The sequence below is a fragment of the Cololabis saira genome, chromosome 5 (assembly GCF_033807715.1).
Source record: "Cololabis saira isolate AMF1-May2022 chromosome 5, fColSai1.1, whole genome shotgun sequence".
In the NCBI taxonomy this organism is placed as follows: domain Eukaryota; kingdom Metazoa; phylum Chordata; class Actinopteri; order Beloniformes; family Belonidae; genus Cololabis; species Cololabis saira.
Window position 1 is genome coordinate 2796855 of NC_084591.1, and position 18575 is coordinate 2815429.

Here is an 18575-nt window from a genome sequence, read left to right on the forward strand (position 1 = left end):
CATCTTCAGCAGTGATGTTGTTGATGATCAGAGAGCAGTCACTGCTCAAACTCCTCCTGTCAGCTCCAGGTGACGTCTTCTCAATATCTCCATTACGAACGATGTGTTTTACATATTGATCATTGTCATGAATCCAATCAGCACCAGAACATGTGTAATATGAAGAACCAAAGTAAGCCGGTAAAACAACGTCATCTCCAGCTCTGTGATGGAGAAAGATTCGTCCACCACTGATTCCTGCTGCAGAGAAAAAAACTCTAAGAAAAGTTTTACACTTCACACATCAACCTGACCCTAGAAACATATTTAACCTACATATTTAGTTTGTCAACACAGAGAAGAAACTTCAACACACATAATCTCTGGTGAAACATTCAGAGTTATGTAATGTCGTGTTTAAGTGGTCTGATTGTAACAGAGGTGAGTTTTATTAAAGATAACACATTTAGTGAAACAGCAATGTTCAACATTACACGACAACTTCAGAGTGGTTTTTACAGGTTTTTTAAATACAATTAAACCCTAAAACATGAGTCAGAGTTGATCTTTACCTTCAAAGTGAAGCAGTAAAGTGATGAAGAGCTGCAGTCGTGGCGTCATTCTGTCTCTGCTGGATAAAATGATGCTTCTCTCTGCTGCACGTCTGTACGTGATGGTGGAACTTCCTGTTTCTGGGCAACTTAACCACTAAATGAATCTTTAAAGTAACCACTCCGACCCTGACGTGTCTTTGTTTGCTGAAATACATGAAAACAAGTCAAAGTTACAGGAAACAACCCTGAATTGTTTAAAAGTGAACATGCAAAGGTGTTTCTGTTGAACATTTACTTTTGTTACATTTGAGTTGACCCTCGAGATGAATTTGATTTAAAAGAGTGATAGATTTGGTTTCCAATAAAATAATAATAATTTTAAAAAAGATCAAAACTTTGTTGGTTGTGATTTATTTTCTCAGAAACTTCTGCTTGTTTGAACGTGACACCTGCTGAACCCCTTTGAGACATTATGGAGGAACAATCAGCTCATCTTTAACATAAAAACAACCAGAAGATGGAATAAAGTCAACATGTTTCCATCCTGGACTAATACGGAGATAAAGTTGCAACATCAGACCAACCTTTTAAAAACAACCACATGTTCCGGTGGTTTTCTCTGCTGCAGGTTATTTCCTTTATGTGCGTGACTAAAGACTAGAACTGTCTTCGGAAAAATACCAACGGAAATGAAATGTCTGCAAAAGCAGCATTTGAAAGATCCTTGTTTTTATGTTAAATTGTATTAAACTGAACATTCAGTTTTTGTCTTTTCTTTGTTACACTTCAACTTAAAAGATGTTCTTGTTGTTTATGAGACATCATTGTTGACCTGGGAAACAAACGTGAACTTTTTTCATGTTTGTCCTGTTAGAGGTTTATTAAAAGAGGAACTTGTGTACAGTTAGTACCAGTGAAATACAAGTTTAATACCAGTTTAATACCAATTCAGTACCAGTGAAATACCAATGCAATAGCAGTTTAGGGAATACCAGTGCAACACCAGTGCAGTGCTACTGCAACACAAGTGAAATAATGCAATGCCAGTGTAGCCCAGGCTCAGTAAACAGTAAACTAGTCATTAATATCCTTAAAAAAAATAATTTTATTTGGAAGTAAATAAATAATTCATTTTAATTTATAAGCACCAAAAACTGTTAAGTGTTTATCTAAAAATATAATTTGGAGAACATGTTGTTCATCTGTTAAAGCTTTTAAAAGTTGTGAAAAAACTGACTTTCTTATTTTCCATACACTGTTTTCTAACAAGTTATTGTATTGTTTACAGTCCTGTCAACCTGCAATAATAAGTGGCCACAAAAACCATTGCTGTCTGTGTCATTATTGATGTTCAACATACTGGCTCTTAAAAACGTAGTGTCTTCTGATACTGGTCCAGTTATTTATATTGAACATTATTTACCTGTGCTCTGTTGCTACTTTGTGACAAGGGTTACAGAATTGGCGAGCCAGCCAGGAGCCAGTTAGTTTGAATATCAATACTGAAATTATGTCCAATGTGGATTTTTTACAAAGGTCGGGTGTTAAAATCCCTAATGCAGTCATTGTTAGTGGGATAACCTAGGTTGCAGATCAGGATGAGCAGGTTATTGACTTCCTTAATAAGTACGGCTCTATTAAAAGATCCCTGTATGTTGATGAAGACACATCTGAGATTTACCAAAACCTGATCGTTGAGTATTCATACGGCACAGCCGTCAAAGGTTTGAGGGAGAACTTGCCATACAGATACACAGTGCAGGGTGACCCTTGTATTGTTTATATTGTCAACACACTGAGCAGTGTGTACCAAGCTAAAATCCTTGGTAATATTCCCAAGACTTACCTAACTGAGCTTAAGGCCTTAGCCAGGTTAATGGAGCATGAGGCTTTTTAGAAATGAGACTCTGTAGCGCCACCCTTCACCACGACGACCGTTGGGGGTACTGCAGCCAACAGCGAAGCCGGCACGGGAGAACGGGGAGAACGAGCATGCAGCGTCATGTGACGTCACATCCGCAGGACAGCGCGGGAAATTTGGGCCCAAATTGCAGCACATTTTGCAGCACACAGCCTGTTCAAGGCAACAGAGAGATACACTAGAGGAAACATTATTTTGGGTTTGGAACGCTTCATCTGACATTATTACTAGAAAACTTAAAACGTATACGAATTTTTTTCATAAATCCTGCCTCAATCCTGCCTCAAGCTCCTTTAAGTGGCATCGAGTATGAACAGGTACTGAAAGAGAGGATATCCCAGATTAGTGAGGACGTCGGAGATATGAGCCCTGTAGCTGAAGAAGTTTCTCCTACACATGTTGAGACTACTGTCAAGACTCCACAGCTTGTTACCCCCAACGAGCAACAGTCCCCCATCTCATTCTCAGATCTTTTCTGGGAGACATTGACCCTAATGCCACTGGCTCAGTCCTGATTACTAATGAAAGAAGAGCTTTACCACTTCCAGTAAGTGACATGAATCCCCCAGAAGTACAGAAGGTAGTGGTTGACCACATTGTAAGGAGTGAAGGTGTCAACCCACTATTGCAGTCTCCAGTAAGGCTCCGCTCCTTCTCTGGAAAGACTCCCAGACCCAATAATGAAACCGATTACAACACTTGGCGCTCACATATCGAGCTGCATTTGAATGACCCTTACATGTCCTCTCTTCAGAGGAGCAGGAAATGAAACAAAGTACTAACATAAATCTGTTTAAAAAGAGATACAAAAAATGATTTATAAACAGGTATATGGAAGAGGAAATGGGTTAACGAGGAGTGTGATAAACAAATAAAATAGGGAACAACGGTATATTATACTTGCTTAAGATATGTTTAGATATTTATGTGGATTATATGTTGAGAGGGATAGTTATAATTATGTAATATATGTTATGTATTTTTATGTAAGTATGTATATTTATAGGGATATTTATGTAGTTTATATAGTGTATATTTATATAGATTTATATAATATTTGTATTTTCTATATATTGATATAATATTTATGTAATATTTATACAGACTATATTTATATGGATATTGTGTAGATATAATAATAGCAATAATGTAAATTCATAGAGTTATAAAGCGGTAGCAACTAGGAAAAAGTGTAAACTTCTTCCTACTCCTTTTTCGAACTTATGTGCATATGAAGATGTTACTGTTTATTTTTATTTTTTATAAACATGTTCGAAATAAATTCCTTCATTCATTCCTTCATTCATTCAGATATCCCGGAGGATTCTTGAGAGCTGTTCTCCCCCGCAGCTGATGTAATCAAAGGGCTACGGCCCGATGCGCCTCCCCTAACCGACCTGCAGCTGCTTGATTCACCTTTTGGCACCATTGAGGACAGGGAGGAACTTTTTGCCCAGTTCTTAAACACTCTCCAGGATCTCCCGGTGAAAATCCTTCCACTTACCTTCCTCGGCTGCAGGCAGCATTAAGTCTGGCAATGAAGAGGGGCAGGGTTTCACCAGAAGAAGTAGACACACTCCGCTCTGCAGCTTGAACAAAAGAAAGTCAGCCCGTCGTCATATCCAGAACTCCTGCTGATCATTTACAGATTCAAAAGCAAATACAATGAAAAGATTTTTGCCAAATACAGAGAAGAGGAGACCTGAGGTAGTGATTGTGTGGGGATTGAGCATGATGTACGTATATGAAATGGTAGATATAATAATGATTATATTGTTTATGATAAGATGTATATATATATATATATATATATATATATATATATATATATATATATATATATATATATATATATATATATATATATATATATATATATATATATATATATATACATATATATATATATATATATATATATATATATATAGTTATATATATAGTTGCCAGTTATGAGTTTTGTGGCTCGTTGGTCTAGTAGTATGATTCTCGCTTTGGGTGCGAGAGGTCCTGGGTTCAATTCCCGGACGAGCCCCAGTGACTTATGTAAGATGTAGGTTTCTCCACCAAATAGCAAAACTCATAGGACTTCAACCAGGTCAGAAAGTCACACCTAGTTCTTCAACCTGTCTATCAAGGTATTATGGTCAACCATGTCAAATGCAGCACTTTGACACCACGATTGAAATGTTGCCACTATCCGTATTGGAGCAGATGTCATTACGGACTTGAACTAGAACTGTCTTAGTGCTGGGATGTGGAAACTTGACTGGAGAACATCAAAACACTTATCTAATGTTAGGAGTTTGTACACACCTTGAAAAACAGCTTTTTCTATTATTTTACTAAGAAAGGGGAGGTTTTACACGGGCCTATAGCTGTTCATAAGTGACTCTCTAGACTGGCACAGAGAAACAATACCTGAAAGCTGAGACTTATTCAAAACGTCTGAAAGCTCTGAGGCCATACAATGTGCAACACTTAAAAAACCCTGTTGCCAGAGTATCAAGGCAGCAAGTGGTGGAATTCAGGTGGTGTATGATGTCAGCAAGGTTCCTATGAGTAATTAGAGACAATTGTGTCCAGGTTTCTCTCATTGGACACAGAGGTGGAATATATCCTGTGTGTCTCTGCCTGTTCCCGTTAGTTTTCTCTCTTGCAGATTTCAAAGGCTTGTGTGCCGTTGTGTGTTTTCCTTTTTTTCTCTTTTCAGACTTGCAGCAGATGCAGGTAGGTGCCCAAGTGAAACTGCTCCAACCACGCTTATTTCTTGGTTTGTACATGTCACTACAGTGCTGCCTGTGACTCATACGTAGATCCAGGACTCCTAGAGCCACATGTCAGAAATACTGCCAAAAACCTTGGTGTAGTTTTGGAAACTAACTTTTAAAATGGGGAAACAAATTAATGTTTGTAAAATCTAGTTTCTTCCAGTTGAGGCTTTTGTCCGAGTTTAAACCCTTTTTATCTTTCACAAACTTTGAGAAAGTTATACACGCCTTTGTATCATCCCACCAAGACTACTGCAAAGCCCTGCAGGCGTTATCTGGTCCCCTCCGTCCCGTCTGCAGCTGGTCCCCTCCGTCCCGTCTGCAGCCGCCTCCTCACCAGAACGCCAAGGTGGGACCGTATTACAACTGTAGCTCGCAGCTATTCATTCGCTCCTCGTCCGTTATAGGATCCATTATAAAATTATTTTTTTTGTTCTGAAATATTTACATGGTCTTGCACCTTCTTATATCTGAGGTCTTTTAACGGTCCATAGACCTTCTCGGGCTAACAGTCCCCCCCCCATGGCTTAAGAGCAGGGAGGCCGGGCCTCTGCAGTAACTGGCCCCGAACTCTGGACCGAGCTGCCGCTGCACCTACACCCGGCTCCTTCTATGGCTGTTTTTAAATGTCATCTTAAAACTCATTTTTACTCTCTAGCTTTTAACTTTTTCTTCACTTGTCCAGCACTTTGGTCAGCTGTTGTTGTTTTTAAAGTGCTATGTAGATAAACTTGAACTTGAACTTTGAACGGAGCCTGAGGGTTTAATCGCTGAATCAGTCACGTGGTGCAGCCAGGTGGGGAGATATCTGACCTTATCGTGTTCAGCCCCGCCCAGCTATTCATTCACTCCTCGTCCGTTATAGGATCCATTATAAAATTATTTTATTTGTTCTGAAATATTTACATGGTCTTGCACCTTCTTATACCTAAAGTCTTTTCAACTTCTCCTGACCGCTTACAAATCCCATCACGGCCTCCTGGCCCCCACATACCTGTCTGAGATTCCACCACCACATCCATCTAGAGCACTCCGGTCAGCCGACCAACTGTTGTTGGAAGTGCCCAGGACCAGCTTAAAACCAGGGGGGACACATCCGGGCGGCCCAGTCTTTACATATTTTTAAATCTCAGTTAAAGACCCACCTTTTTCCCTTGCGTTTAATTAGTGTCTTTTATATTGTCTTATTCAAATGTTTTCTCTTAGCCCTTTTCTAGTCCCTTTTTTATGTCTTCGCTTTTTAAAGCACTTTCTGTGAAGCACTTTGGTTGCGGCTCAGCCGTTTGTTTATGTGCTATATAAAATAAAATTTGACTTGACTTGACTTGACTCTTCAGTAACTGGCCCCGAACTCTGGACCGAGCTGCCGCTGCACCTACACCCGGCTCCTTCTATGGCTGTTTTTAAATATCATCTTAAAACTCATTTTTACTGTCAAGCTTTTAACTCGCCATGAGTGTTGTATTTCATTTATCTGTTTTATGTTACATTGTCCTGTTTTGTTTTTATTTTTCTTCACTTGTCCAGCACTTTGGTCAGCTGTTGTTGTTTTTAAAGTGCTATTATATAGATAAACTTGAACTTGAACTTTGAACGGAGCCTGAGGGTTTAATGGCTGAATCAGTCACGTGGTGCAGCCAGGTGGGGAGATATCTGACCTTATCGTGTTCAGCCCCGCCCCTGAGTGGAGCAATCCTTCATTCCTCAGAGTTTTTGTTCAGGGGAAGGTTAAACTGTCTGACAGTTGCTACGAAGAGGACGATGGCGCAGCAGGAAAACCAGCTCGACCCAGTTAAATTCTCTTGTTCCATCTGTTTGGATCTTTTAAAGGATCCGGTGACTATTCCCTGTGGACACAGTTACTGTCTGAAGTGTATTAAGGACTTCTGGGATGAAGGAGAGAAGAAACTCCCCAGCTGTCCTCAGTGTCGACGCACATTTATTCCGAAGCCTGAGCTGCTGAAAAACACCATGTTAGCTGATTTAATGGAGGAACTGAAGAAGACTGGACTCCAAGCTGCTCCTGCTGATCACTGCTATGCTGGACCTGAAGATGTGGCCTGTGATGTCTGCTCTGGAAGGAAACTGAAAGCTGTCAAGTCCTGTTTGGTCTGTCTGGCCTCTTACTGCCAGAAACACCTCCAACCTCACCGTGATTCATCTACATTCAAGAAACACCAGCTGGTGGATCCCTGTAAGAACCTGCAGGACAACATCTGCCCCCGTCATGGTGAGGTGATGAAGATGTTCTGTCGTACTGATCAGAAGTGTATCTGCTATCTCTGCTCTGTTGATGAACATAAAGGCCACAACACAGTCTCAGTTGCAGCAGAAAGGACTGAGAGGCAGAGAGAGATGGAGGTGAGACGGCAACAGATCCAGCAGCAGATCCAGGACAGAGAGAAAGATGTGAAGCTGCTTCAGCAGGAGGTGGAGGCCATCGATCAGTCTGCTGATAAAACAGTGGAGGACAGTGAGGAGATGTTCACTGAGCTGATCTCTCTCCTCCAGAAAAGAAGCTCTGAGGTGAAGCAGCAGATCAGATCCCAGCAGGAAACTGAAGTGAGGAGAGTCAGAGAGCTGGAGGAGAAGCTGCAGCAGGAAATCACTGACCTGAAGAGGAGAGACGCTGAGATGAAGCAGCTCAGAGACACCAAGGACCACTCACACTCCTCCAGCATCAGCATCCGTCCTCTCAGGTACTGCATATTTACAACATATTTAACCGTTTACTTCCTCGTCCACGTCATGGCACTCGTCACGTGATCAGGATCTCCGCTCGTCACTCTATGACGTAGAGGGGACGCCCAGGGAATTCCCTGTGGTTGACGAAATGGGAGAATGGTTAAAACAATGAATTTAAATATCGCCGGTTTCAACTCCCTGGTTCCAAAGCCATTAAAAATGATATTTTGTGGCTGGACGACGCTCTGGTTAAGGTCTGGTTAGGTTAAAGCACCACTTATGATTGGTTAGAAGTAGGAAACGGTTGACAACGGATCCCAATTGACTTTGCAGTACAATATCCGTGGTGCTCAGACTGAATTGACCACATTCCGTGCTGGTGCCACGGAAAATAGTGGTGAGAGGTCGTGGACATTTCACAGATTTTTGTGAGATCAGGTTGAAAACGTTGCTGTTTCACATTAAGCCTGAATTATGGTTCCGCGTTAAATCGACTGTTGGTGTAACGCAGAACCATAAATCAGCCTTTATTCTGGCGAGATCTGAAAACACTTCACAACAACGAGCAAGCGAGTGATTATGTACATTCACTGAGTGAATATTATAGTGTGAATAAGTAAAATATATATTTTTCACTGGAAATGTAATCAAAATGCATTTTTATGCCGAAACTAACTCAAAATATTGATTGTTTTCACTAAAAAATGAGAAATGTCCGCCATGTTTTTTGGTGTCACGGCCAGAATTTTGAAAGTCACGTGACTTGGACGCAAAACTAATAGGCAGAAAAAATTTAACAATTCAAGAGCTATTATTGTAACTCCTCCACGTTTTTGCACTTTGGAACAACTTAGGCAGTTTTTATGAGACTGGGTTGCATATACACCTTCTTTCAAATAAAGGATTAAGTAAATAAAGTTTATTTAGACTAACCAAGATTAACTTTGGCCTCAACAGGTACTTTCAGGACGTGGCAGCAGCCGTGTCAGAGGTCAGAGATCGACTACAGGACATCCTGAGAGACACGTGGACAAACGTCTCACTGGCCGTCGCTGACGTGGATGTTTTACTGTCACAACCAGGACCAGAACCAGAACCAGAACCAGAACCAACGAGCAGAGCTGGATTCTTGAAATATTCATGTGAAATCACTCTGGATCCAAACACAGTAAACACAGATCTGTTACTGTCAGAGCAGAACAGAAAGGTGACTCGGATGAACCAACGTCATTCTTATTCTGATCATCCAGACAGATTCACTGGTTATTATCTTCAGGTTCTGAGTAGAGAGAGTCTGACTGGACGTCATTACTGGGAGGTGGAGACAGCAGGTTTAAATGATGTAGCAGTTTCATACAAGAATATCAGCAGATCAGGGGGGGAAACTGCATTTGGATTTAATGATAAATCTTGGTCACTATATTGTTCCTCAGACAGTTATGTATTCATGTACAACAGAATCCAAACCTCCGTCTCAGGTCCTCGGATCTCCAGAATAGGAGTTTACCTGGATCACAGAGCAGGAGTTCTGTCCTTCTACAGCGTCTCTGGAACCATGACCCTCCTCCACAGAGTCCAGACCTCCTTCATTCGGCCGCTCCACGCTGGAGTCAGGATTAACGAGTTTTTTGGAGGATCAGCTGAGTTCTGTAAACTCAAATAAGATAAACGAGTTTCCTCTTCATGTTTTTATTGATTTTCTTTTCTTCTTTTCTTCTTTCTCTGATGGATGGAGGGACGTTTTTGTTCTATAAGATTGATTGTTGTTATTTCCTCTTTTGGAGGTGGAAGTTGTTCTTTTGTAGTTTCACCTGGGAATTATTAATAATATTAACATCTTTTATTTCATTATAAAAACAGAGAAATAAGCCTGTGTTGTAATTGTTAACTGTTAGTTTTTAGATTTGATTTGTGTTTTTTATGTTGTATTTCTCTTTTCTTCCACTTTAATATTATTTGTTCTTTTTTATTGGACCAATCACCACCACAAATTCCTTGTTTGTGTTAAACTGGTTGGAAATAAACTTCATTCTGATTGTGATAGTGATTGTGATTGTGATGAACTCCACCAGACCTTCTTCATCTCTGATATCACGTCTGCATTCAGACTTGTTTCCTCCTTCATTAGCAAAACAAAGGTTCTTGTTTTCTGAAGATAAACATATTTTCCAGCCATGAGAACAAAGTAAATGATTCCAGAGATGTTAGTGACAGCAGCAACGCAGCCAACGGTTCAGTGAAGCCTCTAGTTGGTGTGAGAGTGTTGGGGCCGGTAGTCGTCGCTGCAGCTGCAGGACCAGACTAGATCTGCACATCACATGTTGCTGATGTCCAAATCTGTTGACCATGTTTCATGTTTAACAATCTGAATATTTAGCAAGAAATAAAACTTCTGATGTTCTAAAAAAAAAACATTGAGATCTTCTTTTTTGTTGTTTTGTAAAAAGGTCTTGCAGGAGAGTTATGAGATAGGAGGAGTTACAAAGAATTACAAGAATTCCTCTTATTCAAAACACACATTTCAACTCCGACCCCCGGCAGCACCGCTGTCAGGTCCAAACTGACCCTCAGCAACTTGGTTAAGTCTGCTGTATATTAAAAAGAGACAGAGACATCAGTTCAGGTTAAATACTGGCGAGGAGAGAAGTCAGAGGACGTGCAGTCCCAATCCTGCAAACGTCTCTGTCCGTCTCTGCTTCGTCTCCTCTTTTTATTACTTTGGGAAGGCCCTGGTTACACGAGCACCAGCAGCATCAGGGTGGGGGTTAAGGCTGCTCATGCTCAGTGGGAAATTATTAGCTCACAATAGTAGAAGAATACTAGCAGTCAGTTAAAAAAAAGCAACACACGCGATGACCTTTGACACTTCCAAAGGTCACAAGATCTGAAACTCGGCACAGTGGATGAGAGTCACCTCCTGATACAGAGTCTAGAATTTCAGCCTCCTCGCTCAAAGCGTTAGTGAACTGTGCAATAATAGACACGAAATAGGCCTCATAGGCAAACCTATAACAATACATGACAAACCTCCTGTGCCTACTGAGCATTAATAACATGTCACAATCGAAGGAGAACTGATGAAAAACGGATGTCCTTAACATGAACCTATTGTATTATCAAGGACACTTTCGTGTTTTTGTGTTTAGAAATGTTAAAGATATTAAAAGAAAACCATAACACAATGAGGAAAATACTGTGGCAAACAAGTCGTGCCCAGAGCGTGTCTCGAACCACAGTCTCCCAGACCACAGTCAACTGCACTAACAAGTCAGCCAAATGCTGATGTGTTGCCCAGGCGGGCAAGGCCTTATCTTATCTGTGGTCGTTACACTATGTTCCAAAAAGTATTGTTTTTAATGGACAAGATCCGGCATTTTACGTTTAATTCTATTGTTCAGGTTTTAAAATTCTAGCTAAATACATAAAAAAGGAGCGGGGCAATGATTGACAGGAAAGGGGGAAAAGGACGTGTTTTTCACAGGCAAAAAACACCGTCATAAAAAAAGCCAGGCATGGAGTACTGGAGTGAAGTTTTTCTTTGTTACACCCTTTTAGACACATTTGAGGGATATTGGCCAAGACTTTTAATAGTGTTAAAAGCATGTTAAAAATTATGTCACAATACCTTTAATAACATGGGGTTGGCCATAGAAAGGGGCGATAACAGCCTCCTGCGCCTACTAGTAGGTAGAGTAGGGCCCTACTGGCCCATATCCATGGGATGATTGTTATCGTTTTGTCCTTCATTCAATGGTATGACAGCAGTCAAATCGGGTGATGGATCCCATTGACTTCGCATAGTACTATATCCGTGGTGCTCCCATTAAAACCTCAATAAAACACTCCTAAAACAGCGTTAAAAACATGCTTTTACAAACTGACAGTAACAAACAGTACCTTACGCGACAAAAACTCATAATTTAGCCAAAATAACAAAGAATAATATATAAATAATAATAATAATGTAATAATCCGTGTATATATCACGACAACGGATCCCATTGACTTTGCATGGTACAATATCCGTGGTGCTCACACGGAATTATACCATTTTCCATGTATATACCACGGAAAATAGTGGTGAGAGGTCGTGGGCATTTCACAGATTTTTGTGAGGTCAGGTTGGGCAAAATACAGGCTTTCTATATCTCTTGACTATCTATCTATCTATCTATCTATCTATCTATCTATCTATCTATCTATCTATCTATCTATCTATCTATCTATCTATCTATCTATCTATCTATCTATCTATCCATCCATCCATCCATCCATCCATCCATCCATCCATCCATTCATCCATCCATCCATCCATCCATCCATCCATCCATCATTCTTATCAGGCAAAATGCAGGCTACCTTTTTATTATCAGGCAGAATGTGGACCACCTATGGGGTTATAGACAATTCCACACACTTCCACTAGGGGTCAATGTAGAGTGATACACAGATTGAGTGGAGAGAGTGGGGGGGCGACACACAGATATAGTCACTTTTGGGGACAACTGAGATTTTAAGAAAAAACACCTTTTGGAGTGCGCTGAATACGATTCAATTGAAATCTAATTGGGGACGGTGGTTTTGGTTGGAATTGGTGGTGGATGATGTCAGCCAGGTTCCTATGAGTAATTAGAGAGAATTGTGTCCAGGTCTCTCTCATTGGACACAGAGTTGGAATATATCCTGTGTCTACCATTGAAACACTGACTGACTGTCTCATTTTCTCAACTTTGTTGCAGAAATTAGTGTACTCTGCAATGCAGTCAGTCATCGAATTGATGTTTTCATGGAGATGGTCCAATCTAACACAGTCTCACAGTCACACTCACATGTCAACAGCCCTACTTGAGTTTCTAAATGTTGATGATGATGTGACATGGGTCTTTGGTTTTTTAATTTAGAAAAACATTTTATGTGTTGCCAGTATTGAGATTTGTGGCTCGTTGGTCTAGTAGTATGATTCTCGCGTTATGTGCGAGAGGTCCCGGGTTCAATTCCCGGACGAGCCCCAGTGACTTATGTAAGTTGTGGTTTTCTCCATCAAGTAGCAAAACTCATAAGACTTCAAGCTGGCCAGAAAGTCCCACCTAGTTTTTCAACCGGTCTATCAAGGTATTATGGTCAACCATGTCAAATGCAGCACTGTGACACCACAATTGAAATGTTGCCACTATCCGTATTGGAGCAGATGTCATTATGGACTTGAACTAGAACTGTCTTAGTGCTGGGATGTGGAAACTTGACTGGAGAACATCAAAACACTTATTTAATGTTAGGAGTTTGCCCACATGTTGAAAAATAGCTTTTTCTATGATTTTACTAAGAAAGGTGAGGTTTTATACGGGTCTATAGCTGTTCATTAGTGACTCTCTAGACTGGCACAGAGGAACAATACCTGAAAGCTGAGACTTATTCAAAACGTCTGAAAGCTCTGAGGCCATACAATGTGCAACACTCTTAAAAAACCCTGTTGCCAGAGTATCAAGGCAGCAAGTGGTGGAATTCAGGTGGTGTTTGATGTCAACCAGGTTCCTATGAGTAATTAGAGATAATTGTGTCCATGTTTCTCTCATTGGACAAAAAGGTGGAATATATCCTGTGTCTACCATTGAAACACTGACTGACTGTCTGATTTTCTCAACATTGTCGCAGAAATTAGTGTACTCTGCAATGCAGTCAGTCATCGAATTGATGTTGTTTCCATGGAGATGGTCCCAATCTAACACAGTCTCACAGTCACACCCACATGTCAACAGCCCTACTTGAGTTTCTACATGTTGATGATGATGTGACATGGGTCTTTGGTTTTTTATTTTAGAAAAACATTTTATGTGTTGCCAGTTATGAGTTTTGTGGCTCGTTGGTCTAGTAGTATGATTCTCGCTTAGGGTGCGAGAGGTCCCTGGTTCAATTCCCGGACGAGCCCCAGTGACTTATGTAAGTTGTAGTTTTCTCCACCAACTAGCAAAATTCATTGGACTTCAACCAGGCCAAAAAGTCCCAGCTAGTTCTTCAACCGATCTATCAAGGTATTATGGTCAACCATGTCAAATGCAGCACTGTGAGACCACGATTGAAATGTTGCCACTATCCGTATTGGAGCAGATGTCATTACGGACTTGAACTAGAACTGTCTTAGTGCTGGGATGTGAAACTTGACTGGAGAACATCAAAACACTTATTTAATGTTAGGAGTTTGTACACATGTTGAAAAATAGCTTTTTCCATGATTTTACTAAGAAAGGGGAGGTTTCATACGGGCCTATAGCTGTTCATAAGTGACTCTCTAGACTGGCACAGAGGAACAATACCTGAAAGCTGAGACTTATTCAAAACGTCTGAAAGCTCTGAGGCCATACAATGTGCAACACTCTTAAAAAACCCTGTTGCCAGAGTATCAAGGCAGCAAGTGGTGGAATTCAGGTGGTGTATGATGTCAGCCAGGTTCCTATGAGTAATTAGAGATAATTGTGTCCATGTTTCTCTCATTGGACAAAAAGGTGGAATATATCCTGTGTCTACCATTGAAACACTGACTGACTGTCTGATTTTCTCAACTTTGTTGCAGAAATTAGTGTACTCTGCAATGCAGTCAGTCATCGAATTGATGTTTTCATGGAGATGGTCCAATCTAACACAGTCTCACAGTCACACTCACATGTCAACAGCCCTACTTGAGTTTCTAAACGTTGATGATGATGTGACATGGGTATTTGGTTTTTTAATTTAGAAAAACATTTTATGTGTTGCTAGTTATGAGTTTTGAGGCTCGTTGGTCTAGTAGTATGATTCTCGCTTTGGGTGCGAGAGGTCCCGGGTTCAATTCCCGGACGAGCCCCAGTGACTTATGTAAGTTGTAGTTTTCTCCACCAAGTAGCAAAACTCATAGGACTTCAACCAGGCCAGAAAGTCCCACTGAGTTCTTCAACCAGACAGAAAGTCCCACCTAGTTCTTCAACCGGTCTATCAAGGTATTATGGTCAACCATGTCAAATGCAGCACTGTGACACCACGATTGAAATGTTGCCACTATCCGTATTGGAGCAGATGTCATTACGGACTTGAACTAGAACTGTCTTAGATGTGGAAACTTGACTGGAGAACATCAAAACACTTATCTTAGGAGATTTTTTTTTTTTTTTAAATATATTTTTATCCCGTTTTTTTCCCCATTTGTATCACCCAGTGCTCCTACCTAACAGTCCTGGGCATTGCCATCCTCTACCAACCCCGGGAGTTCCTGCACTGAGCTCAGGTCTCCTCCTCCTCCTTAACCTGAGGAGAGAGCAGGCCGCTTCTTTTCACCAGACAGGGTGGGGTTTCTCCGGCCGGACATAGCGCGTGGAAGGATCACGTTATTCCGGCCAGATCCTCCCCACCCCATCTGGCGCCCCGGTTGGCCAGAGGGGGCAGTATAGCCCAGGACTGTTGCATGTTTTTGTGAGGGTAGCTTCCATTAGCTACCCAAGGGAACACAGGGAACACAGGGAGAACATGCAAACTCCACACAGAAAGATCCTTTCGCCAACCCCACCCATGGTGTGGGCGCTGAAGTCATGGGGGAACTAACACACACTTCAGCGCCCACAGCGTCCCCGGCGGGAATCGAACCCAGGACCTTCTTGCTGTGAGACGCTGCACTACCTGCGGGCCTTTAGCTGTTCATAAGTGACTCTCTAGACTGGAACACAGGAACAATACCTGAACGCTGAGACTTATTCAAAACGTCTGAAAGCTCTGAGGCCATACAATGTGCAACACTCTTAAAAAACCCTGTTGCCAGAGTATCAAGGCAGCAAGTGGTGGAATTCAGGTGGTGTATGATGTCAGCCAGGTTCCTATGAGTAATTAGAGAGAATTGTGTCCAGGCTTCTCTCATTGGACATAGAGGGAATTACCCACAGTTCATTGCGTTGTGACATAAAAGGAGGTTACCAGGGAGAATGTAAACAAAACAGGGGGCGGAGGAAAATAATTAATGTGCGACTGCGAGACGAAAGAAGTTCATCTGTAAATATAAATACATATCCCACTGGTGATTTAAATTCAGAAACTATTGTCCCGTGATGATTTTTCAACGGCCCTATTATTTCCTTTACAAACAGGGAGCGACCAACAAACGGAGGGAAGAAAACCAAAAAAAGGACAAATAAAGTTTTGGACTTTCTTCAACACTAAAGACAGGAAAAGAGGCTGAGGGAGCTGGATGAAAAGGAGGAGGAGACGGAAAGGAAGAGGGATGACCAGTTATCGAAGTTAATTGACATTTTTGGGAAGATGGAGGACAAAATGTAGTTTTCTTCATCATTTTTTCATTCGTAATTTGAGGTTCAATTTCATTTGTTTTCATTTCATATTAGACAAATCCTCAGTTGACCTGCTGGTGTTGAATAAACAAGACTTGCTTTTCTTTAATCTGAGTACAGTGTTTGAGTTAAGATTCCCTATGTTAACAGAAATGCATACATGTAAATACTAGCAAGATAGTTTTAGATCCAACACAAACAAGTCAGGCAGTTATTTGGTTATTCATTTATTTATGACCACAAAATTTAAACAATTTCAGCAAGTTGAACAAAAACGTTGCAGTAAATAGTGATAATATAACTGAAATATTTAGCTCAGGTTACCATCAATTTATACGCTCTCTTACAAAAATGAAATGACATCATGCTCAAAATGGAGACGTCAACGTCCCCGCTATATTAGATGTGGCAAGACTGCGCTGCAAACTAATACAAGTAAATGGACTTATTTTCTTAAAGCGCCTTTGTACAAAGATATTTACGTTTTACGTCTAATTTATTCATTCACACACGCACTAATATACTTGGGAAACAGTTAGGCACCAAATATAATATATTTAATTTCCTCAGATGGCAAAAATAAGAACTTTATTGATCCCACATAGGAGTAATTCATGTTATATCAGCTATAGAGAACAAGGTAGTGCCGAAAAACAATATATATCCCCCCTCACAAAAATAAGAACAATAGAGAAACATATTCTCTCATCAATAAAACAAATGAAAGATTTTTCAAATAACAAAATAACATATTTGAACCATTTTTCAGACAATAAAATAATTCAAATATGTAATTTTGTTACTTGAAAAATGTCAAATATATTTATGTAAAATATGCTTTGTTGATCCTCAGGTGATGCTAGAGTTGCTGTTACCGTGGTAACCGTGGTCAGTCAGGTGATGCTAGAGTTGCCGTTACCATGGTAACGGGTCAGTCAGGTGATGCTAGAGTTGCTGTTACCGTGGTAACCGTGGTCAGTCCGGTGATGCTAGAGTTGCTGTTACCGTGGTAACGGGTCAGCCAGGTGATGCTAGAGTTGCCGTTACCGTGGTAACGGGTCAGCCAGGTGATGCTAGAGTTGCTGTTACCGTGGTAACGGGTCGGTCAGGTGATGCTAGAGTTGCTGTTACCGTGGTAACGGGCCAGTCAGGTGATGCTAGAGTTGCCGTTACCGTGGTAACCGTGGTCAGTCAGGTGATGCTAGAGTTGACGTTACCGTGGTAACGGGTCGGTAAGGTGATGCTAGAGTTGCTGTTACCGTGGTAACCGTGGTCAGCCAGGTGATGCTAGAGTTGACGTTACCGTGGTAACGGGTCGGTAAGGTGATGCTAGAGTTGCTGTTACCGTGGTAACCGTGGTCAGCCAGGTGATGCTAGAGTTGCCGTTACCGTGGTAACCGTGGTCAGTCAGGTGATGCTAGAGATGCCGTTACCGTGGTAACGGGTCAGTCAGGTGATGGAAGTGTGTCACCTGCTGACGGTCAGAGCTAGCTGCCACACCATTAGCATGTTGTTGGTGGCGTCGGCGCCGTCGGGCTGGTCGACCCGGCGGCAGCCGCTCCCGGCGGAGAAGACGGCGGTGGAGGTGAGTCGGCCTCGCCGAGCCTCCCTGCCCTTCCCCCCCCACGCCGAGTCCCGCCCCCTCACCCACACATCCGGGTCCTCGCTCAGCTCGTAGATGGAACCGTCCTCCGGACGGTGCTCCGGAGAGTCCGCCGGGTCGCCGTCCTGCTCCGGCTTTGCCGTCAGAACCTTCCCAGGAAGCTCGTGGGTGGAGCTGAGGCGGTAGCGCAGCAGCCGGGCCCGGTCCTGCCGCGGTGGCCGGGCCTCCGGCTGGTCGGGCCGAGCCTCCTCTCCTCCCTGGTCCTCCGCCTCCTCGCCGTCGCACCGCGGGAAGTCCGAGGGCAGCGAGCTGCAGGCCGACACCAGCAGGTCCACCGGGCCACAGTGGGCGTTCAGAGACGTCATCCCCTTTCCTGCAGAGCATCAATACACCTGGTTACTAGGGCTGGAACTATATATCGTGCCACGAAATTTGGCGATACAAAAACGTCAGGATACGTGTTGTGGAGGTGACAAACTGTAGCTGATATTGGGTTATGAATATTGTGTTTACTAGTAACATCCTATTGGTGCAGCGGGATCAGGTGACGACCGCGCCTCCACCCACGGACGAAAAAAGTCGAAATGTTGCGAAAAAAGACAAAATGTTGAGAAAAAAGTCGAAATGTCGAGAAAAAAGTCAAAATTTTGAGAAAAAAATCGAAATGTTGAGATTGATGTTGAAGTACAATTTCGAGAAAAAAGTCGAAATGTTGCGAAAAAAGTCGAAATGTTGCGAAAAAAGTCAAAATGTCGA

At 41.8% G+C, this 18575-nt stretch overlaps 2 protein-coding genes and 3 non-coding genes across 6 annotated transcripts in view; 4 read left to right on the forward strand and 1 right to left on the reverse strand.

Moving 5' to 3' along the window:
* Window positions 1–4417: 4417 nt before the first annotated feature.
* trnap-ugg (transfer RNA proline (anticodon UGG)) lies at window positions 4418–4489 on the forward strand. The gene has a single exon. It is a non-coding gene; the product is annotated as a tRNA-Pro (tRNA).
* Window positions 4490–6958: 2469 nt separating this feature from the next.
* Window positions 6959–10288, forward strand: LOC133443665 (tripartite motif-containing protein 16-like). Of its 2 annotated transcripts, XM_061720793.1 has the most exons (3): window positions 6959–7419; window positions 7531–7924; window positions 8868–10288. In XM_061720793.1, exons 1-3 carry the CDS (start codon window positions 6987–6989, stop codon window positions 9571–9573), a joined length of 1533 nt encoding a protein of 510 aa, XP_061576777.1. In that variant the 5' UTR covers window positions 6959–6986; the 3' UTR covers window positions 9574–10288. The 2 variants fall into 2 exon arrangements, with proteins under 2 accessions (XP_061576777.1, XP_061576776.1); XM_061720792.1 differs by having other exon boundaries at window positions 6959–7924.
* Window positions 10289–12847: 2559 nt separating this feature from the next.
* Window positions 12848–12919, forward strand: trnai-uau (transfer RNA isoleucine (anticodon UAU)). The gene has a single exon. It is a non-coding gene; the product is annotated as a tRNA-Ile (tRNA).
* A 1757-nt stretch (window positions 12920–14676) lies between these two features.
* On the forward strand, window positions 14677–14748 carry trnap-ugg (transfer RNA proline (anticodon UGG)). The gene has a single exon. It is a non-coding gene; the product is annotated as a tRNA-Pro (tRNA).
* Window positions 14749–17665: 2917 nt separating this feature from the next.
* The window catches only part of LOC133444528 (rho guanine nucleotide exchange factor 10-like protein), a 54223-nt gene continuing 53313 nt past the window's right edge, over window positions 17666–18575 (reverse strand). The window contains exon 27 of the mRNA XM_061722368.1: window positions 17666–18192. Coding sequence (XP_061578352.1) covers window positions 17684–18192 — 509 coding nt within the window. The 3' untranslated portion in view covers window positions 17666–17683. The remainder of the gene's footprint in view (window positions 18193–18575) is intronic.